The sequence below is a fragment of the Apus apus genome, chromosome 9, assembly GCF_020740795.1.
Source record: "Apus apus isolate bApuApu2 chromosome 9, bApuApu2.pri.cur, whole genome shotgun sequence".
NCBI lineage: Eukaryota > Metazoa > Chordata > Aves > Apodiformes > Apodidae > Apus > Apus apus.
The window spans coordinates 12,384,092-12,407,789 of NC_067290.1; the positions used below are offsets into that span (position 1 = coordinate 12,384,092).

The window sequence follows — 23,698 nt, forward strand, 5'->3', positions numbered from 1 at the left end:
TACAGGGAGCTTAGAAAACTGCCTTTATTCTATTAGTTGTTGGAAAAATGAAAATACAGAAAGAGTTTAGTTGGCTGCAGAACAGCAAGAAGTTCACAGGTTACGAGTCTGATCACTACATGGTAACCAAACTTACACAAAAAGTTTCCTTTTTTTAAAAGTTTTGAAACTGGGTCCAGCAATGAACTTAAGGCAACTGAACAGTTCAGAAGCTTCGAGTGTGAGCAGGCTGTCTGTTCTCATCCCTACGGCACGTCATGGAAAAAACTCCTGGGTGTGCAGACCACTCAAATAATTCAAATGGGTCAGACTCTTACAAATGAACAGGGGAAGAGGATCAGCTGCTTTCCATCGGACTTTATTTTCAAATACAGTTTCTTAAAAAACCCAGAACACCTTAACGCAGAGGTTACAAGTAACAGTATTAGGAAATCCAATTATACAAAAAATACTACATCTAAGCTGGGGTAAATAGATTTATTTTTGGTAACATACATTTAAACTGGCACTAATTACACAGTAACTAAAAGGTAACTAACATGAAACCACAGAACCCTCACTTTTCCTTAGCTGAATGGGACTTGGTCATTTCAGAGTGATCACATTTTTCAAACTAAATGTTTTACACCATTGAGCCATGAAAATCAGATCTTCCTAAATGTGATAGCACTGAAGCTACGCTTGATTCCACATACAGCCAGGTAACTGTTGTACTCAATTAGAATAGGACGTTAGTTATAAAGTAGTTACAGACCAATCCTCTGTGTTGACAGCTTTTTCTCTTTTTAGAGAGAAGAAAGAAGATAGAGAATTGTCTTCAATTAGCGCCTGGCATATCCTGTGAGTGCAGAAAAGGTTTGTTAGAGGAATGTTGAGGTTAACCTTGGGTGCACAGATGAATTTGATGCAGATTGTTATAAAAATCATGGTTGGCTTCTAAATACTGGTAGCAAGATGACTCGATTTTTAAATCTCTTAAGTAAATTATAGATAATGAAAAAGGCCAGTAATCATACACTAAGATTAATAAACAGCACTTCAAAATTACTCAAGTGCAGGGTGCTGCTTTGGCCATCTTCCCCTGGCCACACTTTATAAGAGAAGGCACCCGGACTTTTTCTTGCCACGCCGGGCTTGCAAAGCAGCTCTAGTGGCCATTTCAAAAACCTCCCTGACACCGTCTTTGGTCTTTGCCGAACATTCCATGTACCCAAATGCACCAATGCGATTTGCCATATCCCTTCCTTCCTCGGGTTTGACAGGCTCCTGGAACAGCACAAAAGCAACAGCTGAGAACAATCCAAAAACCACATGCACCTGCCTTCCCATTCCCACCCAGCCTCCCAACAAAGGCAAGGAAATTCCTGGATTAAATGCACATAATTAGTTTGTTAATTAATTGCTCCTAGATTTAAGTAGATTTTATTTTAAATCTGCCCATGTCCTCAAGATGCAGCATACACTGCAGCCTGGGTTACACAGACAGGGTGTGTATATTTGCATACCAGTGCTTGAGGACATGATCAGTCCTCTAACACCTCAGAGCTTCTAGGCCACCAGACCCTTTGAAACTTGAGCAAGATAGTAGATTTCAGACAAAACACATGCAACTCTTTGCCACAAAGGTAATAAAAACCTATGAACAAGCCCCCAACTTAATACCTCAGTCTTTGTATAAAACCAAGCACACTACGCAACACAAGCAAAAATTCCAGGACAGAGCAGACTATGTGCAGTCCCAAACCCAAGCTGGGGGTTTCAAACACGATCTGAAAATGAAACCTGGTGATAGGCTCAGGAACAAGCTACAGCACATGTGGTTATCACTTCACCTATCAATAAAACTGTTTCCTTTCCCATCCTGAACATAAAAAATAAACAACCACCCATGCATGCAAGCACTTGATGTGCTGATGTCTCCTAATTAATGCCTTTCTACTTCAGGTACCCAGCTCTCCAGCATGGAGAGCAGCTGACTCTCAGTAATCCAATATAGCCATTTTCATTGTTGAGAATACCTTTTTCTAAAAATTACATTTCCAAATATGAAAAAAAGAAGCACTCAATTAAGAGTAAAATATACTTTCTGTTTTCTGCCATGGCTAAGTGTTCATTATGCAGCCCATAGGAAGCTGGCAGTAGCTGCAGATGCCTGTTTAAAGCTCTGGTACAACCACTACACACTTTCTTCTCCAGGACTATCAGAAAGGAACCTGCCTGCTTCATTTTGGCCAGCTCTCGTCTTGTGTGCTCGTCATTCCTCAGGTCCTTCTTGTTTCCTACCAAGATGATAGGCACGTTTGGGCAGAAATGCTTCACCTCTGGGGTCCACTTCTCTGGGATGTTTTCTGAAAAAAATAAATACAAGTGTGACTGTACTGAAACCCACTTCTGGGGAGAGTTTTATTTTAAAGCTTTTAGCTGCTGCCTGAGTGGTTTTAACTTGCTAATCCACATTGATGCGCTTAATTTGGGAAGCAAATAGACTTGTTTTGGAGCTCAGTATTCATAAATTAGGCAACTCTTTTTTTTCATCCATTACAAGCAGATGTCAGTCACTGGAATGCAGAACTAGGATAGTATTAATCTCCAGCCTCTGAATGTGAGAAAACCCTCTTCCAGTGTGGCTCTAGCCCATGCTTTCAACTCACCAAGCAGACAGCAAAAAAACCCCAGGCTATCTGGGACCAGTAACTTGAAGTGTTTCAAGCTCATCTCTCTTGAATAAATGGAGGGGGAAAGGAAGGGATGAAAACACAAAGCTAGGTTTCCCATTTACACAAAAGTGACTCTATTTTCAGGGATATAGTGTGGCCTCAAGTGTGTAAGAGCCTGTCATTTTCAGGGAGAAATTAAAAAAAAAAAGGTAAAATAAAATCCAACCTTGGATGGGCCACGTCAGTCAGTGGACACCTTATGTGCTCACAGGGCTCCTGGAGACAGAGAAGTGTCCTGCTTGCTTGGGGTCACCAAGCAGCACCTCAAAAGGACAAGCACACCAGCCACGCTGCCTTGGCCCACCAGTCAGTGTTGTGTGGCTGGGGGTGCTGGTCCAGGCCAGGGAGCTGCCTCCCTGCCAAGCACTGCTCCAGTTGTGCAGCACAGCCCCAGGGGCACAGCGCGCTGCTGAGGCTCACAAAACACCCTTCGGCACTGCTGCAGAATGCACCTTGCTTTAAGATCTTTGTCTGAAAACTACACATTCAAACCAGCATGAATTTTGAAACTAGGAATGCTCTCCATTATTACAGCACATGAAAATACATTTTACAGCACAATTTCTAAGGGAAAATTGCCTTGTTGGGCTTCAACAAGGCCAAGTGCTGGGTCCTGCACTTGCGCCACAACAACCCCATGCAACGTTACAGGCTTGGGGAAGTGTGGCTGGAAAGTGTCTGGCACAAAAGGACCTGGAGGTTCTAACTGAGCCAGCAGTGTGCCCAGGTGGCCAAGAAAGCCAATGGCATCCTGGCTTGTATTAGAAATCATGTGACCAGCAGAAGTAGAGAGGTGATTGTCCCTCTGTACTCAGCACTGGGGTCGCCACACCTGGAGTAGTGTCCAGTTTTGGGCACCTCAATTCAAGAGGGATCTCGAGGTGTGCAGCGAGCACAGAGGAGGGCAACGAAGCTGGTGAAGGGCCTAGAGAATAAATCTTACGAAGAACACTTGAAGGAGCTGGGAATGTTTAGTTGGAGAAAGAGGAGGCTGAGGGGAGACCTCATCAGTCTCTACAACTACCTGAAAGGTCATTGTAGAGAGGTTGGTGCTGGTCTCTTTTCACAGGTAATTAGCAACAGAACAAGAGGGAATGGCTTCAAGTTGCAACAGGGCAGGTTTGGACTGGACATTAGGAAAAAAAAAATTCACAGAAAGAGCGGTTAGACACTGGAATAGGCTGCCCAGGGAGGTGATTGAGTCACCATCCCTGGATGTGTTTAAGGGTCATTTGGATGTGGTGTTTGTGGATATGGTTCAGGGAGAACTTTGTAGAGCAGGGATGATGGTTGGACTTGGTGATCCCAAGGGTCTTTTCCAACCTGAATAGTTTTATGATTCTCTGAAATACAGTGACACACAGTTCTGATTCCATTAGTCATCTACTTACCTAAACTATCAGGACTATCAATTGAAAAACACATAAGTATAACATCAGTATCTGGATAAGAAAGCGGTCTAAGTCGATCATAGTCTTCTTGTCCTGCTGTATCCCACAAAGCCAACTCAACCTGCAGAAGATCAAGGCAGTTAGCCAGATCACCAGGAAAGTTTTGATTCCGAAGACAGTAATCCAAGAAACCAGGATGAAATATTTCAGTCAACAACATTCAAAGGGAAGAGACTAAAAGACCAACTGCTTTGACAGGAGATCTGTGAGAATCTTCATCCCATAACTCCAAATATTCTGTCGCATCTTATGAAACTTTTATTTATATCCATGACCAGTGTCTCTGAAAGGACATAAAAACTACCAGCAGAAAAGCAAGACAGAAGAATTGAAGGGAATCAGCTCCAAACGACTGGAAATCTCCCTGATAAGCATTCCAGAAATACCAGTTCTCAGTGGAAGTGGATTCTCTAAGTATGTGGTTTTTAGGATTATGCACATTTGCAACTGATTTACAGCTGGAATCCGTAGTGACTAAGAAATGTCAAGATCATACTTATTTGTGCATAAATTCATTAAAACTCCATCACAGAAGAATTTTACACTTGCAATTTGCTTTGAAATAAACCTGACTTTTGCATAAAGCTTCCTGTTACTAGGAACTGAGTAAAGCAGCTAATGTTAATATTTCTACTTATGGTCAAGCTACAGGAGAACACCCCAAAATGATTGTTTAAAAGCACAGGAGTAGTCAATATTTAAATTAGGAAATTTAAAAACTACTAGCTCTTAAGATATACTCTTACTTGAAATTCTATGATACATCTGCCTTTGCAACAGAGTGGGTTCCTTATGTCCAAAAATTTTGGAAAAAAAGTCCACAGCAGTTCAGACAAAGATAGATGGGCAGAACTGGAACACAAATGTGAGCCTGAAAGTGCAATGCAACTGCCTGGTTAAATTGTGACAGTATGAACCTTTAGTTGCACGCATATTAAAAAAAATAAAAATCCCTCTGTATTTCAGTCAGAAATACTCCTCCCAGAGCCACCTCTGCATTCTGATTTGCAAGTGGAAAACACTCCTATTTTTTTACAGAGATGTCTGTTGAGGGCTCCCTCACAGGACACTGGAATCCACTCCTTTGGCTCTATCTAAACAAATGCATTTTGTACCATCACTGTTTTGTCTTCTCATGGCTTCTGAATATTTCCAGTAATGCTTTTCTAGGAAGATGGAGGTAAGTGGCTGTCAAATAGAACAGCCTTAAGTACTGCTCTCCTCAAACTTCTGTAATCACGTTTTCAGAAGACAAAGTGCTCAAATGAAGTATGTCACCTAGTTATGAAAAGAATCAGCTGACATTTTCACAATAGAAAATGCACTGCTTAAGCTGCTCATGCAGTTTTTATTTAGATACTGGCTGCATGTAGCTGATAGGGCATAACTCTCTCTTGAACCCCTTTAGAGGTACAGAGATCCAGTCAGAAGGGAATGAGGAAGTTTGACTAGGTGGTAAGATAGGGAAATTGGTATCATACATATTTTAAGCAATAGTCCTTAGAGTCTAAGATATAATACAGGAATTGCAGAAACTGTTACATGGGGGAGAACATGTTCTAATATTAGTCTAAAAGTTTTTTTCTGTAAAAAAACAAAACATTCATACATTGGGAGAGAAAAGCTATTTTTAGACTCATATTGTATGAACTGTCACAACTAAACCCACATGTAATCCATGCCTGTAAAAGTAGGAAATAAAATTTAACATAAAGCCCAAAATCAGCACAAAACATTTCTGCTCAAATCAGGATTGAAACTGAGCAGCTTCTATTGATCTGTGTCTGCCTCTGAGCTAGAACTGACTGAGAGATGTTCTGACTGCATCTGGACCCAGAGCAAAGGCACGTGTGGCAGCAAGGGGTGAGACAGGGAAGCTCAGCACCATCAAAACCTGCCACGTGGTTCAGATGAGAACCCATGGCACTGAGGCCAGCTCCATGTGGTTACAGCAACAGACACCACGGCTGCCTAAAAGGGCTTGAAAATAGTTGAGCTCTCATGGTGCAAAGTTTCTGCGTTGTGTGCTTCTGGAGTATCCTGGAGGTGACAATTTTACACATCACACACTACCTCGTGTGACACAAAGGCAGAAGGCAACCTACCCAGCATGCAGAGAGCAGCCTTCCGAAAACTGCCTCTCAGGGCCGGGCTCTGGCACATTCACTTGTGTGGCAAACAAAAGGACTCAGAGGTCATACTGACTGAAAACTGATTTTCAAAGTATTTTAAAATAAAATTAAATATTTTAATGATTAATTTACTGAAGAACAAACTACAGATGAAGCTCAGTGAGCTGTGTGTATGCTTGGCTGCTAAGAACTGTGTTCCTTCAGACAAGCAGTAAAGGTGATGCTGAGGTGCACTACAAAAACCAAACCCCTTTGAAGCCTGTCAGTCATGTCTTCTGAGGAGGATTCTGCACGTTGCCAGGAGAGGGCATGAAAAAAAGGCTCTTCCCAGGAACTAGTCTTTGTTAACCACAATACCACATTACTACCAGAACAGGGAGTCCACCACACAATTCCAAAGACCAGCAGCTCAATGTCCTTAGCATGTGGTCAAGCCTCCAAATTGCTCCATCTGCTGCCACCAACTGCAACATTTTACTTGAAATAACTGTATGGGTTTTAGAATTTCAACTTGTTTAAGGCTAGAAATTAGTTTCTGAACAGACACTGGATATGAGGAGGTTCTAGCACAGCCAGTATTTTTTCCTCAGGAATATTTAATTATGTTTTGCTTAATATTTAAAAATATATTTACAATACAAACACTAAGGATTTGTACTAACCACTTATTAAAGAAGTATAGATCTCTCTGTGCTATTCTGAACAAATTCAATTTCATTACGACTGTCACAGAAGAGTGCACATACCTGCTTTCCATCCACTTCAATATCTGCTACATAATTTTCAAAGACAGTGGGAACATACACTTCAGGGAACTGGTCTTTGCTAAATACAATCAGCAGACAGGTCTTTCCACAGGCACCATCACCCACTATAACCAGCTTTTTTCGAATGGCTGCCATAGCTGAAAAACAAAAAAACAACTTATTAATTCATCTGCTGCAGTTTTTAACTGAGGTGCTAATAACCAACAACCACTACACCTCCAGCTAATACGAACTTTTAAATCAGGTCTACATGTCCAGAGACACAGGTATTTGGAATCATACAAGTTCAAGTTCCCATCCTTTTCAGAAAAATGTTACCCAGGATTTGTCAACATACTGGTGAGCCACTATGTACAAAAATATTAGAAAGGAGAGGAGAACAGCCTGGTTTAACATTTATTTACCTATTGTAAAGGTTGAAACAGGAATGTCAGATACAGCAAGTGAGCAGGCAGTGCTGTCCAAGAGCACTGTCTGAGAAGTGTGTTTTAGGTCATCAAATAAAAGACGCTTCAATTCAAAGGCAGTAACATTTTCTTGTCATGCTGACTTGTCCTGACTATAAAGTGCCAGAAGCTGTGTGGAAGTCAGCTGGTCTGAAGAACATCTGCAGCCACATCAAAGCACCAACAGAAGAATCCCAAGGAAACAAGCCTGTTCCTTGTATTACAACCACCACACTGCAAAGGATTTTGGAAGGACACATTCCAGTCCTCAGTCTGCTTTCCCAAACATCATGTTACCAGGTTACTTGGTGTGCTGTCAGCTTACATTAAGGAAAGGGGACACACAGAGGGAGACACCACCATGATACTCCACACAGGTCTCTGCTGTTCAGTAAATTTATTTGTACCAGGAGAATACAAAACTATGGCTTGTTCACATATAACTTCAGGTTCAAAAATAAGGTGTGAAAGCTTGAAAAGGTTTAATGAAAGCCTAGAGTCAGGATGGGACTGAAGGAGATGATTCTGTTGGATTTGGCAAATTTCTACAAAGTCATAAGCAGCCCAAGAAGTATGGATTGATTGTTCATCACTTCCCACAAACAAATGCAAGGGAGGTGATACAAAGATAGAAGAGGGTTCAAACCCCCCAGAAGGCAACAGGCCCTGGGAACTCCAACAAGAGGATGTTGTGGACAGAAGAAATTTATACAGGCCTAAAGGAGACTGGCTGTGAGTTAATGCATGCAGAAACCACATCTGCCTCAGAACACCCCCATAGTAGAATAACGGAGGCTGAAATAATACTTTGGGAAGCACTATATATGTGCCTGCTCTCTTCTCTTCCCTAGGCATTTATTTGCAACCTCTGCCGGAATAAGCCACAGATTTAGGGAGGGACCTGGCTACAAGGGACTGGAATGAACTACTTTCTTCTCCATAACATGAAGGCACTTGAGGGGAAGTCGCTTAGTCATCCCATGAAGCTTCCTGGAAATGGAGCAAACAGCAACATCACCATAGTACTTACCATGGCGTGACCAAAATACCACAGAGGGAGCACCCTTGTGAGTTAACTTTTGCCATGACAACCACAGTACAAAGCTGTGTGAGGATGACTAGGGGTGCTGGTGAGGGGAGAAGAGCTTGAAGAAGCACAGAAGAGAACTGAAGAACACAGCAAAAATGTTTTCTCCTTTCTGCCTCCTCCCTTACAAAATTAAGAAAAAGGTAAAAACTAGCCATCTAAAAGCAACCTTTAGTACCATTTAGGTGCTGAAGAAGCAGTGGCTATTACAAGAGGTTATCTACTTCTGCTCCAGGTGCAAATGGAGAAAGATCATATCATATCAGCGCAGCAAGGGCTCAAGGGCTTGTAGAGCACACTGTTGTCAGACAACTGCACTCAAGTAATCCAAATCTATCTCTAAAATGAGCTTCTTTCACCTTGTGAATATATATGTACACACATTTAAGTTATTTACCTTAGGGATTTGGGGTTATTTTTACATTTGTGGAAGGTTTGAAATGATTCAAGCTTTAGAAAGGCTTTCTTTCAGTGGTTTTAGATGATTTTGAATACTTTCTAGCAATGGTGATATTTGATTTTTACAGAACTAGAAAACATTTGTCCTCTGTACCAAGTCAAAATCAACTACTTAAAAGTTCTATCTACTGACAGCTTTGCCTATTCTGCCCTTAAAAACTGTCATACTCAGTCCTACAAAATCTATGACACGTCTACTGCTGTGCTTGACAATATGGGAAAAAATTTCCCCCAATGTGTATCCTCATTACATTCTTTGATGTAATATAAGCCCTTTACCTTTTTTCCTACTTGTCATGCATGGGCACAGGGGAATAGATTATTCCCTTTCCCTAGTGCAATTGAGAATACATGTTTTAATTGAGTCTTCTCTTCAGACAAAACAATTCCAGTTTATTCAAGCACTCTCTGTAAATTGTATTTCCTGGACTCCCTTCTGGGCACAGTCCAACTGGCACAAATTTACCAAAGCATGGAGCCCAAAAGCTGATTCCAGTATTTCACCTCTGGCTTTATGAACATTAACTAGAGCTGAAGGATTATTTTATTGACCTTCCAAGGATACAGTGTTGCTTAAATACCATACTGGAAGCTTATATCTTCCCACTGTCTCCTGCCCTCTTTCCCCCAAGCCAACACTGTTGATACATTCAGCTTTTAAGTCACAGAAACTCCCAGATCTTTTTTCACTGGGACTGCTCCATAGTAAGTTGCTCTCTATTCACACAGCTCAATATTCTACTATTATGCTTTTATTTATCCTTCCTTTGATTGATGTTTTATATTGATGCAAGTAGACACAGATGCCTCAGGGTGTCAGGTCTGACCATTGGACAGAACCTTGGAAGGAAGTCACCAAACATCACAACCACTTGTTTCTTCCTGACATTAGTGGTTACAAACTTTTCAGCTCTATGGTATTTGAAGTTTCCTATCTACTGGTGAGGTTGAACCCTTGTTGCCACAACAACATACTTCACTTCTATTCCACCTGTGGATGTTCAAGGATGGAACACTGGTGTTGAGACTGCACTCAGCTTTCTTTTAACGACAAATTAATCTTGCATCACTGAAGGTCTCCATGTGTACGGAAATTGTTTCAGTGGTGCTACAGTGCCCCAAATCCCCATATTTGGTCTTCAAATTTTAGCAGATATCTGGCCATGGCAACAGCATCCCATAATCTATGCATTAGCGTATTTACATCAATAATTTCCTAATTTAGAAGATCCAGTGTATAGACCAGCATCTTTTAGCTAATTACTTTTAGTTAAATAAATACAGTTCTATCTAGTGGGTAGCCAAAAGGATTGTCAGGTCTGGCAAATACTCAGAAAAGCAACATCTCTATAGTACAACAGAGGAAAATTATTATTGTTTAGAATGGAGCTACACCTCAGTGGGGCAGAGCACAACTACAACTCTAAGCATTCACAGCAGTCAGGTCTTTCTGCTGCATTTTGACATAGTCTTGTTTTCTTAAGTATTCTGAAGCCTGGAAATAAGTCAGATTTGGAAGAGCAGTGGGAATCAAAAAGCACTTTGCTAGCTTAAAAAGCTGAAGCTGTACAGTACTGATGTTACATACAAGTTAGTATTTGCTGCAGCACAGCCTGTCACCTTACGAGTCTACATGTAGAGGTGAAAAACTCCATGAACCACCTAAGAGGATATAACAGACAGACCAAATCCAAACTACCTTACTGTAACTGAACATGAGTACTACATATTTATCATTTTACAAAACGCATAGAGCAGGGAGAAACCAATAATTCCAGAAAGCTGCTGGAACTGCATCACTGATGTTGCACACAGAACATGAGCAAGAAATATTCTATCCTGATGAGCACAGAAGGGCTGCAGTGATCTAGGGGAACTGGTGCTGTCTTCTGCAGTAGGGCAACAGATCTGAAATTTTTCCTACTTAAAGGAACCACTCCTTCCGTCTTAGCATTTATAGGATTTTTAAAACCAGTGAGTCTGTTGGATTCAAAGTAGAAACTCTCACAACACGACTCAAGTGACTCATCTGAAGAGATGAAATTGTGACATTTCCTCAACCTAGGCCAGTGCCTTTTACAGGTATTACAGGAGCTTTAGACATCGTTTGCTCAACCCCACTAACATCACAGCAGGTTACAACACAAGGAGCTCCTGTTTGCTGAGATTTGCCACACTAACATCCTTGTTACATGAGGCTGCTACTTCTAAGTGCAGACCCATGCAGCATAAAGCCCTGCTTGTTAAGAGAACCTAGCAAATACTACAGAAGAATGAGAAATGGGGAAAGTATTTTTTTTCCATGTTTTAAACATACTCTCCCCCAAGTATTATTGTTTACTGCAATGGAATTTGCCTCTTCTCTGCAGCATACTATTTATTTTTCCAAAGAGCAACATTTCGAGTGTGTCTTCTCCTGCAAATCCCAAGGCCACACAACATGAGTGAGGATTGTGGACAAGCTGTTGACATTCTGAAGCTGGATAAGCTGGTAACATGCCAGCTTTGCCCATCTTGCTCTGGATGCCATCCTGGAGAAAGCAGTAAGGTGGAAGAAACAGCCCTTTAGCATCACATAGGTACTTCAGCTAGATTTTACTTCAATTACAAATGAACTACTACCAACTTTATATTGCCTGCTATGCCATATGTGCAGATCCCTTGTATAATGCACAATTTTGTCAAAAAAAGATCTGGATTACTGCATATGTTAGCAAGAACTCAGCAGAAACAGTTCAGCAGGACCATTAAAGATGTTTCTGATGCTGAGGGGAAAACAACCTTTAAATTATTTTCCCACTTCGTCTTGCTGAAGTTCTTAAAATCAAAATGTTGTAAAGTGAGGGATTTGAAATATTGTAGAGACAGCTTTACTGCTGACTCCTCCACACTGAGGGCTTAAAGACTTTGCTACTGAGCAACTTACAGCGTGGCACTCTTCTCACTTGCTTCACTTCCCCTTTATTCAATCAGCCCTGCCCCGGGCCAGCAGGAGGAACAAAAGGCTGAGGAACCAGAAGATTAAACCCTTTTTACCCCCACCCCGACCAGTCAAGCCCTGCCCTCTACCTACCACCGAGAAGAACTGCCTCTGCACCAGGAACTGAACTCTTAAAACACACTCTTGCTCAAGCTTGAAGGGGAGAAGGATCAAGCTTCCCCAAAGACTCCAGTGGTGAAGAGGACATTGATGAGCAGCCTTTTCCCACAGCTTTCTTCTGGCTGTTCAGCAAGGTCTGGCATCAAAACTGAGAACTACCTACAACTCAAAGCAGTTTGGAGCAGGAAGCAGATCATCCCAAAAGCAAACAGGTTTGCGTTTAGGGCAACTGTGTACAGACAGTGGAGAAACTGAGTGTGGTGCATTTTGGGTGGGGGAAATGGTCCAAAAAACCAGAGAGCAGGGAGTGGGTAGACAAAGAGGCCAGGAGAAGGATGGCAGAAGGACGTAACTGCTCAAGTCCAGCCTCCTCTAGTGCAGAACCCAGGATTCCCACATCGCCCAGTTCTGGAATTGCCAACATGCAGCAAGCATCAAAACCTTCTCCTCTGTTGAAGTCCCAATGCAAAATGTCTGCAACTATGTTTGTTTGTTTGTTTTTTCCTCCACTACCTTTTCATTGGTGAAAGTATGCATAAACAAATGTCAGAAACATTGAAGCTTGCTTTCTAAATGCTATTGGTGCTACCTTAAATCAGCTCCCTTGAGCACACATAAGCCTATGTGTGCTATCATGCTATTTTTTTCCACATAGCCCATACAGGATGGCCCAGCTCTTAACTAGCAACAGTTGTGAAGTAAAAAAAAAAACAACAACAAACTTTGACCCCAATTCACCTCTTACAGAAGTTGCAAAATGGGTAGCAAACAGCCTCAGGACTGCAATAAGGGGAGAAAAAAAAAAAAAAAAGGAAAAAAAAAAAGGAAAAAAGGTGATTCAATCACATAAAGGAGCTGGATGCTTCTGTTACAATGCTCCTAAAAAGATCCTGGATGAACTACATGCACCAAAACATGCTGCAAGTGAGCACTTATTTATTGCTTTTATTTCTCAAGACATCCAGAACAGACCTCATCTGTACAGCTGTGCTGGAAGTAAAGCCAGGCAAACTCCATGCTCAGAGCAATCATGCTCACTTGGTACCATGTACAAATTGAAATCAAATATTACTGTGGTAGAAATACAGTTAAATTACAAGCCATTAGAATACAAACACTAACAACATGAAAGCAGTCACCACTATAAAGACCACAGCAAACACAGTTTATTTGAATAACTAAAATTTACTTAATTCTGTGCAAATCTGCCTGTAGACACTTGCATTCATAAACTGATAAGCCACATTAGTTGTTTCCCAAAGGTCTCATTACCAAAGCTTTAAATGTATTTATAATCCTTACAGCATCCAACACATAAAGCAGTTTGACAGTACTGCAAAACAGACCTATTTCTAACTACAGTGCTACGTGGGAACAGTTGGTAAGAAAAAGATATCTGCTGGGGGTTTTTTGGAGGGTTATGTGTGAAATTTAACATTTGAAAAAAGTCCCAAAGCTGGTAAAGCACAGGGCAGGCTACTGATGTTGCTAATTAAACGTAATCCACAGAGAAACAGGAATCTTCTGTTGTAAGACTGAAGTACAATTGAAAAACTGACACAAAAGGTCAGCATGGTATCTGATGGGATTAAATATTGGTCATAGGTCCTTGGACAGGGCGAGCTGAGTGTTCAGCTTTCTGCTAGCAGTTTATTCAGACTGTGTGTTAACCATGCTCAAGTCTGGCAAGTTTTACTAGTTTGGGAAAAGTGCTCTGCAAACGTAGCTGTACATTTCCAGAGCCAGCTTTAAATTGGCAGCAGTTTAACTGTTACAACCCCAGCTAATAAACCTCACCAGGTCTCAGCTATCTCCACAAATAACCAGCTCAAGCCTCTTTGCACCACATCACCAGAACTGGGAGCAGGGTCAGCTTAACTGCATTAGGTCTTAATGACATTGGTTCAGTGCCAGCCTTAATGACCAATGAATTTTATACAGTCATTAAGAGTTACCAAAAGCACAAAATTAGTGTTTAATAGACAAGACCATGCAACACATTTCAGTTAAATGCACCGTGCGTTGTTTATGCTGCCTTTACAATGGCTGAAGTAGGGCAGGAGACAGCTCATCCAGCAGAAAGCCTGCCAGTGCCAAGGTTTTGAGGAAACCTGAGTCGCCAGTCAGTGCTAGACCGTGTTGTGTGTCATGCGGACAGAGTACGGCTAATCTGAGATATCATGTGAAGTCTCAAAGCTGGATTCATCCTATCAAATTACAGCCTTTGCCCTTGCTTTCCTCTTCAGGATAAATCCTGAATGACAACACACATTTCATCCAACTTTCAAAGAATAAAATTGCTTTCGATTCTGATACATTTTCTTGATTTCAAATCACCAGAGGAAAGAGCAAACTCTCCTGCCTTGCTCTCCCTCCCTGTGCAGGCCACCCACTGATGCTTTACAGGAATGATGCCTGAGAGCAAGATCAAATTCTTTTGTTAAAATGCCTGAGCCATGACCTGAGCAACCTTCTACACTCAGCATTGTCCCCCACAAGCAGCTCCAGCACAAAGACCAGGACACCAACTCATGCCTACAGCTAAATGTACACTTTGTGCATATAGAGACTCAGTCCTTCACTGCAACTCTGCACACATGTAAAAATGGGAACACCAGCTGGGGACTTAGTCTCTCCACCTCAGCACCTGGCATTCAGGATCAGCTTAGGGGTGGATTCATACAGCAAAACAGAAGAAAAAGGAATGGGAAGCTTCCCCTGCCATACTGACCAGCCTCCAACCATTTTCAGCTCAGGAGCTTCTTGGGTTAGATGTGGTTCCCATGAATTTGGTAACCTCAAAAAGATTTCTCTTCCATAAGCTTGTCCAGACTCCCTTTGAACCCATGTAAACTTCCAGGGCTCACAACATCCTGTTGGAGGAAGTTCCCACATCTTAATTACACATTGTGTGTAAAACCACTTCCTTCAAATTAAAAATTGTCCCTATTAGTTTCTGTTACTGCCTCCTTACTCTGAAATTGGAAGAAAGCAAACAGTTTACACCTAGCTTACCCTCTTTTCTGCTGCTCACCTAACAGACCTTCCAGAATGAAGCAGCCTAGCATAGAGTTGATTTTGTTTTTTTTAAATACATTTACACCTTTGACAATAGTGACTGGCTGCTCCTTGCATATGGCCTAACAAAGTGGTGGAGGTGTCATGGTGAAAAGCTTCAGCCAGGAGGGCCCTGGGAAGCCCAGCACTGCATACCTTCCCATCCCACACCATCCATCACAGCCCCAAAGGCACCAGGGCTGCTAGGGCCCAGAGACACCACCGTTTTGACAAGGGTGTGCTGTCATACCCACTCACACCACCCTATCAGAGAACCACACCCTGAGCTGCATTTCAAGCACAAACAAGCTGCAGCTTGGTCATTCCCAGCACATTTTCACTCTGTGTATTATCTCAGGTGTGGACTATCTTGACTTTAATTCTTCTAACAGAGAATCCCCTACCATGCCTCTTGCTCCAGCATAGTTACATTTTCTGCACTGCTGATGTGGTTTTACTTGTCACTTCCTCATTTATTTGGCCTCTGCCAACTTCTTCATACTGGTATTTTTTTTCTCCCAGGTGACTGGTAAGAAATACAGCCCAAGAGCTAACTCCTGTGTGTCCTTGCTAGACACAGACTCATTTAGGTCTCCACCTGTCTTTAAAAGCTGTCCTCCTTCTACTCAATTTAACAGGAACCATATCTGTTTTGTACTGGTTCAGTTTCTCACTGAAATTGACACACAATTACTGTCAAGTGCTAATCGAAGGTTACCATGAACACCTGTACTTAACCAAATTGAAACAATTAACTTTTTTTGTTTCTATTCCCCCCCCAACCAGGCTTAGTGACATTGTCTTAAACCTTTCCTGAATGCTTTTACTTATTCCATCATTGTACCTGAGATTGATGTCTTAGTCTGATGGGATTATAATCATTAAGGTTGTCCTACTTCTTTTTATTATTACTGCATATTAGCATTCTTTCAAACTCCTTAAACTGCTGCACTATGTAAAGAGCTTTCTGGAAAAAAAAAAAAAAAATAAAATCCCTCCATACTCAGGCCAGAGAGCTTCAGAGCTAAGATATAGATCAAAACATAAGTGTCAGCTACTCAATCTGGTCAGATTAGGCATGTGATACCATTCAACATTGGGTTTTTTCTAAACCCACTTATTTAAACAGATAATCAAAATACCTAACTACAGTGAAGTTCCCTGTGGATGGATAAATAACTGGTGAAGGATGGTAAACCAGACAGAAAGAAATGCTCAAGTCTCATGGAAGACCACCAGCAAGTGGAATCTGCACAGCTTGACATTCCTAAATGACCTAAAGAAGCAAAGAAAAAGAGCAATATAACAAAATTTACTGATGATGTAAAGATGTTCAGGTAATAAAGCACTTACTATGATGAATTTCAGAGCCTTAGAAGACGCTGTGCCTGTGCAGTGAAATTTGAAATAGATAAATGTGAAGTGATACATAAGGTAAAAAACAGATACAACTTCCTACATGAACTGATGGACTCACAGCTACTCAAGAGCAATATTTCAGGGTTATATAGTTAACTCCTTTAAGATATAAGCTCAGCACTCTGAAGAGCTACAAATAATTTTTAAATTCCAGCATTAAGAATTAGGAAAAAACAAAAATCATTAAGCTGGTGTATGAATCCACAAGCACACCTGCATCTTTTGACTCTGCAGTTGTGATCCTCCCTGGGTCAAAAGGCTGCAAAGGATCTGGAAATGAGTCAGAGCAAGGCAGCGTGGATGATTAAACCATAGAACAGCATCCATACAAGGAACAACTATGGCAGAACTGGGAAAAAGACAGTCTGAAAGACATGCAACTGAAAAGGAAAACAACTGCAGACACTTTTCTAAGATTTTAAGTGGTGGTGACGAAAGCTGGGGCCTGAGTGTTCATCTTGTAAAAGAAGGACAAGGGCACACAGGATAAGCCATGTTCAAAGCAAAGGCAGGCAAGTCTCCCGGCAGGGCACACAGCAAGGCTTTGCTGTTTCTACCACATCTCAATGTTTTAGGGCCGTAATTTCTTAGACATAGGTTTCTCTCCGAGCTCCCTTTTTCTCCCAGTTACTTTCACGGCTTTGTGCTTCTGTTCTGCATTTTCTACTTTCAGTTTCTACTTTTTTCCTAGTTCATGTGTAGGGTTTTCTTCCATTGTTTTTCAAGCGCAAAGAAAACAGATGCCTTCATTTCCTTTCCAAGTCAGGTTATTTAACTCTCGGCACTTGATTGGGGAAAAATATCGCAAAAGGAGGCTCCTGAAACATCTTTTTTAAGCCTGTTTAAGCCAAAATTGTTAGAAATGAAAACAGCAGTATGTGCTAGCAGAACACTGTCTTAATATTGTCACTGTGCATCCCGTTTTGCAAACATAAAACCCAGCAAGGTCCTTCTGGTCCACTGCAAATTTTCTTTGTTCTCGACTATCTGCCAAGTTGACCCCTATACTGTTCATGTCCCTGTTTCTATACAATTACTAAATTAACACAATTTCAGAATCTGGGGAAGAAAGCTATTTCCAGCATTTCTCCCCTGCCATACTCTACCACGACAAGTAACTCTCCAAGGCTGAAAGCAAAGCTGGGACTAGAGGGTCTGAAAGCAGCATTTTGTCCTCAGGACCTGTAGCTGCCATTGCTGTTCTTCCACCCTCACTTAACATTCTTGATACTTTGCCCCCACTGACTAGATCTTTTGTTATCTGTAGTACGATGACTTAGGAGGGCACTCCTCTTATGCAACAGCAAGTACCAAGATTACTTTGCACAAAATTAGATTAGGGCTTAATATTGAGGTAATTATAGCAGATCTGTGGATCCCCACTCATGTGCAATCTGCAAAACACTTCCCATTTGTGCCAGGTTTTTTTTCTTTATATCCTCTCTGCCCAGACACCTCCAGCATGTCAAACGGGATGCGAGGTGCCCACATGCTGAACAAAACCGGTTCTGCCTGGGTGAGATAGCTGTCTTTAAGCACCCACCACTGGCCTGCAGCTGGCAGCAGAAGCACATAGGGACAAGAGAAACTAACACCAGCTCTTGAAAACAACCATCCTTTTGTACCCACAGCTGATGCTCTCATCAGTGTTTCTCCTGTTCTCCCACCACACAACACCTGTTGAGATTGTGCTGGTTCAGATCAAACACCTATCAACCACCCTGCCTGACACACACAAGGTACCTCAGATGACTAAAAGAAGGAGCAAACACATTAATAACTCTGCAACTGTATTTTCTCAGTTTCCAGCTTGGGGGTATTCTTGGTCTTTTTTAAATATTTGTGCTCAGCAGCCCATGTGGTAACACCTTCTGCTGTGATTTCACCTGTTTGAAGCCACGCAAATCGCTGTCATTCCAAGCCCTTGGTGGCACTGCACAGACTGCAGGAGAGGCACCGCCCGTTTTGATCTAGACCAGACTGTACTCAGTCATGTCTTTGCCAAGCTGAAGGGTTCAAATCTTCTTAAACATCCCTTGTATGGAATCCATTCCTTATCCCCAATCATTCTTGTCAGCTTCTGCTTTGCTTTTCCAGTTGCACTGTATCTCACAGCCCACCTTCCTTCATGCAAAACCACAGTGATTAGTGTTCCAAGAGCTGAGAGCCATGATCACCCTCTGCTTTCTGCTTTATTTCCTTCCCCAAAGCCCTCACATATGCCCACATGCTCACTGCTGAACATTAAACCCACATTTTCACAGAATTATGACAAGTTCTTCCTTTTAATTGGCAATTAAATTTTATCCCATCAGTGCATAAACAAAGTTGGGTTTTTCCCCCACTTTGTATTTATCTGGAACAAATTTCATTTGACATTTTACTGCTTGTCATTCAGTGTCAGAAGGCTAAGCTGCAATTCTTCCTAGTCAGCTTGTCTCTTCTTCCCTTACTCATCAGATCATTTATGAGTATGCTGAACAGCCCAGGTGCAACACAGATTCCCACTCTTCTCTTGTCCCAAACTTCCCTTCTCTGCGCTTGTCAAGTAATTAAAAAACTCCAGTAGATTTAAGCAGCACCATTTATTTTGCAAAGGCCATGTTGACTTTCTCCCACCATAAGTTGTTAGTCCATACGTTCACTTTTTTTTTCTTTGTAGTTTATTTTTTAGAAAGACATTGAACTCTGTGACATCCTGCTGAACTGTCTTTAAGAGCTTCTACCTCGTAAGCCATCTTCTACTTCTCTGGCTGCAAGATATTAAGTGAGAAGTTACATAACATAATCAGTAATTCTGTCCTTCCATCCCCACTTTTCCTTTGGAACCCTTGAGGAAGCACCATCTGCTCTTGGCATTTTGTCTCTATATTTATAATTTTGCTCTAAAAACATATTTCCTGACACTTCAAGCAGGGACAGATCTTCCGTGTTCCCCATGAAGAGAATTTCTGGCATAGGAACCTCTTTGGACTCCTCCACAGCAAACAGGAATGCACATAATTTAACTTTCTACTAATGGCTTCATCATCAAATATTTCTTTCAGTTCTTCATTGTCTATTGACTCTCCATACTCCAGTAACTTTCTTGTGTTTGATGTACTTGGAAAAAATTTTTTTTTTAGTTGCTATTAGAATGATGTTGCTCAGAGTCTTTCTGGCGGGTCCTTATATTTTTCATCTGACTCGCCAGAGTTCACGTTCTTATTTACTTTTCTGGTCAACTTCACAACTTGATCTTTCTGAAGGCTGTATTCTTCTTTCAAATACTTTATTTATCCCAAACTGTGTGCTCATTCTCATCTGTCAACATTCCACAGTATAATTTAAAATCTTCCCAATAACTTTTTCAATTTCAAGCGTAAAAGACTAGTTCTGCTGTGGTTTACATGGAGCCCAGCCTTTCCAAACAGCTTTTGGACTGAGGTTCAAAAAAATGAGCCAATTCACTTTGTCAATACCAAGCCAAGACCCTACTGTGACATAGCCTTCTCATCTCACACAATTTCAACAGAGCGGATAGAAGATGAAGAACAAAGAGCCTCCAGGTGTAAAACATAAGAAAAATTAAATGTTAGTGAAGAATGCAAACAGATAACTAGTACTTGGAGAGCTGCTAGCTCTTCCAAAACACTGACACACACAAAGACAACCTTAAAACTGTGAAGATGAAGGGGAGGAATCACTTTGTATGCATCCGTGCTAGGGATCTACTCCAAATGTCACAGTTCAATCAGTCAGAACAGTCAGGTGAGGCAGAACTATTTATTGTTGCAAAATACTGCTAATTAACTGAGCAACGAGATTGAATTCAGCCCAGTTTCTGATTAAAAACAACAATAAAAAAAGAGCAAATAAAACCTGCACAATTGTCAGAGCTCAAGGAAAGAAAGATCTCATATTATTTGTGGGTGTGCTGCCCAATTTTACTCACTATAACGACTCTCCATCTGTTCCTTCTACTAGGGACCTTGGTCATGAAGGCTGGTCAAAGAAAGACAGTGAGCCTTGTTCTGATTAGTTTAATTAGATGATTCAGTTAGGAAGGACTGGCTGCTAGTTAATTAAAAGACGGTCTATGGATATCTTAGTTTTTTTACTGCCTCACATGCCCTTCCCAAGTGAAAACATGGTGATAGGAAAAGGACAGAAGAGAGGATGAACAGATCAGAGTTGCCCTACAAACTCCGATTATACTTTTGGTACCTTTTGTTCACAGTTCAGAAATAGGCAAGAACAGAGATGATATCAAGGCCAGAAGGCACCCAGACACTTAAGAGAGGCCTCCAAGCGTGTGCATCTGCACAGCATGAAGGTGAGCTGCACATGCACAGTGCTGTTCTGTATGATGGGATTTCACCCTTATTACTTGCTTACTAAGACAGACTCATCATGGATCAATTTAAGATTTAAAGGGCTTGCTGGCTAACCTTTATCAACATGCTAACTTCCTCAAACTCGCCCATTAAATTTTTCCTCCATATTAGCTAAACTGCATTTGAAAATAACTTGTAAGACAACACAGCAGTATATAAGAGTTTAAATGGATGTGGAACAGCAGCCACATTAGCGTGTAAAAGATAGTGTCTGAGTGGAGACTTGGAAAGAACCTAATGATATCACAGCAGCAGGGAATAAAATGTTACAGAGAGACTGAATGAGAAGGTAGCAGTCAAGGTCAGAAATTTCTAGGGCTGAGTGGACCAGAGAAATAACAAAGACAAGCCAACAGAGTCTGGGGCAACATAAATATGTTGAGAGAAAAAGTCAAACTGTAAAAAGTAAAAAAACCCAAGAGTTACCATGAAAATAAGGAAATATTATGATATTTCTAAGCCCCTCCAAACTATCAAATTGTTTTTATTTGGAATTTGCTTATCTGAAGAGCCATCACTAGTCCTACATCCTGGTGGCAGTTAAGATAATTTAGGATGTTTTTACTGTCAATTCCTGGCTCAGAGAACTCCCCGCCTCTGGCGTTCAATTGCTGTGGCACCCGGCCAGAGTGTGAGCTGGGTGAGCTAGGAGGGGTAACACAAGAGTTGCTCAGCTTAGCTCTGTGGCTGAATTTCTTTTGCCCCTTGTTTGAAGGTGCATTTGTGTCTTAAGAAATTACTTAAAAAAAACCACACCACGTATTCTAGTGTTAAATGATACAAATCGCCCAATAAAACTGGTTTATGTCAAGCATTTAAGCTGAATGTACTGTTGAGCCTTCCAGTGAACTAATTAGAATGAAATAAGGCTAATGGCAATTTTTCTTTTTTTAAACTTGCAGCCTTGGTCCAAAGGAGAGCCAGAATTAGCCTGTGTATCTGAAACAGAAATGCTAGTGCTGTGTGGCTGAAGACCTGGGTAAGGCCAGAATAGGGCAGGAGGAGGGCACAGGGATGGATGCATCAGAAGAGCCCTCAGCACAAAGTAAACATTTTCACAATCAATCTTTTTTTTATTTCCCTACTGAAAAAAATGAAAAAAAACCCTCCTTAAAATCCCAAAAGAAAGCCATTGGAGAATCTAATACTTTGAGTCACTAACAACACTGAGGAGAAGCAAAGCTAATTTCTGAGAGAAAAACAGGTTTATGAAAGTTTTGTTTTTAGAAGATGTGCACTGTTTTCACATTACCCCAGAACTGTTACCTAGTCTAAGCTCTGGGGAAGAAAAAAGTGACAACAAATCTAACATTCCCTGGGCAGGTCCTAGGACTTAGTTTTTTTTAATCCTGCCATGACATACAGAAAGAGGGGGTGGGAAGCACAGCTGGGGAAGGGTTCCCTGCCACAAACAGGTGAACTGAACTGGCAGAGGAACAAAAGCTGGATATGAGGCAGCACCTAAAAACAAACCAACCCCCGTTCCAGACACCTCGAAGAGACAGACTTAAAGGGACATCAAAGCAGTAAAGGCATCATTTGACTGGGGACAATACTTTGCCCGGAGTCTCTGCAATAACTTTAACTCTGCAAACCTCTAGATTAAGCTTTTGGAGATTTTTTAGACCCAAAACACAACTTCAGCAGTCTTGAGGCTCCTCTCACCCCTGCAGGGACAGGCTAAGATGGTTTAGGGAGGGCCTCATCTTCAGCCTCGGCGAGACCGCTGGGCCACGCGAAGTCGACCGCCTCAAAAAGCCCGTTTTAACCCCAAACCCAGCTCTCACACACTTGCCCGCGCGCCCCGGGCACCGAAGGAACAAGTTTGCAGCGGCGCCCCGGGAGACGGGCCCTTCCCCGGCCCAACTTCCAGCACCCGCAGCCCCGGGGGCGCTGCCGCCGGCGCCCGGGCCCGGCCCCGCATCGCCCCCCGGGCCCGGCCCCGCGCTCCCGCGCGCCCGGGTGACGTCACCACAACAAGCTGCCACTCAGCGGGTCCCACCTCCCCCCTGCCCACCCGTGTCACACCCCGCGGGGAGCGCGCCGGGAGGCAGCGCCGCCCCCGCACCGCCCACGGCGGCGCTGGCAGCAGCGGGGTCCCCGCCGCGGGGCAGCCCCCGGGGGCCGCGCCCCGGCCCGCACGCCCGCCCCTCCCCCGCTGCCGTCGCCCGGAAAAGGCCCCGTTACCGGCCCCGGAAACTTGGGGGCTCCCGGAGGGGCGGCCGGGCCGCCGCACACGCCTCCCCCCCCCCCCCACCCCCCCCTCCTTTTTGTGCGCGCCCGGACGCGGCGGCGAGAGGCTCGGCCAGGCCCCGTCCGCCCCCGCCCGCCCGCAGGCCGCGGCGCGGGCTCCCGGCGAAGGCGGGCGGGCCCCACCCGGCGGCGCCGGCAGCAGCGAAGCGGGGGCGGGGGGAGAAAGCCGGCGAGCCGGCCCCGTCCCCGCGCGGCGGAGAGTTCCCTCCCCGCCCCGGTACCTGCGGCCTGCGCTGGGTCTGGCTCCCGCCGCTTCCTGCTCCACAGGCCCGAGCTCGAGCAGCGGCGAACGGAAGCGGGCGGGGCGGGGGCGTGCGCGCTCCCCGGCCCGGCGCTGCGCTCCCCGCCCGGCCCCGCCCGCCCCGGCCCTGCGCGCCCCCGCCCGCCCGCGGGCCAATCGGGGCGGCCCGGCGCGGGGGCTGCCGGGAAGGGGC

General features: G+C 43.1%; 1 protein-coding gene across 1 annotated transcript; it reads right to left on the minus strand.

Annotated features, from left to right (window-relative positions):
* Positions 1 to 23,644, minus strand: RHOA (ras homolog family member A). The gene is made up of 5 exons (XM_051627358.1): positions 23,486 to 23,644; positions 7,047 to 7,204; positions 4,109 to 4,229; positions 2,218 to 2,348; positions 1 to 1,266 (listed from the first exon to the last, which is right to left on the minus strand). The coding sequence occupies exons 2-5, from the start codon at positions 7,200 to 7,202 to the stop codon at positions 1,093 to 1,095; spliced, it is 582 nt and encodes a 193-aa protein (XP_051483318.1). The 5' UTR covers positions 7,203 to 7,204; positions 23,486 to 23,644; the 3' UTR covers positions 1 to 1,092.
* Between the last annotated feature and the right edge of the window lie 54 nt (positions 23,645 to 23,698).

Coding starts and splice junctions, on each gene's coding strand:
- RHOA (XM_051627358.1), bottom strand. CDS start 7,202: ATGGCAGCCATTCGAAAAAAGCTGGTTATAGTGGGTGATGGTGCCTGT. Junction 2,349..4,108: donor TGATAGTCCTGATAGTTTAG/GTAAGTAGATGA, acceptor TATTTTTTTCAG/AAAACATCCCAGAGAAGTGG. Junction 1,267..2,217: donor AGCTGGCCAAAATGAAGCAG/GCAGGTTCCTTT, acceptor GTGCTGTTCCAG/GAGCCTGTCAAACCCGAGGA.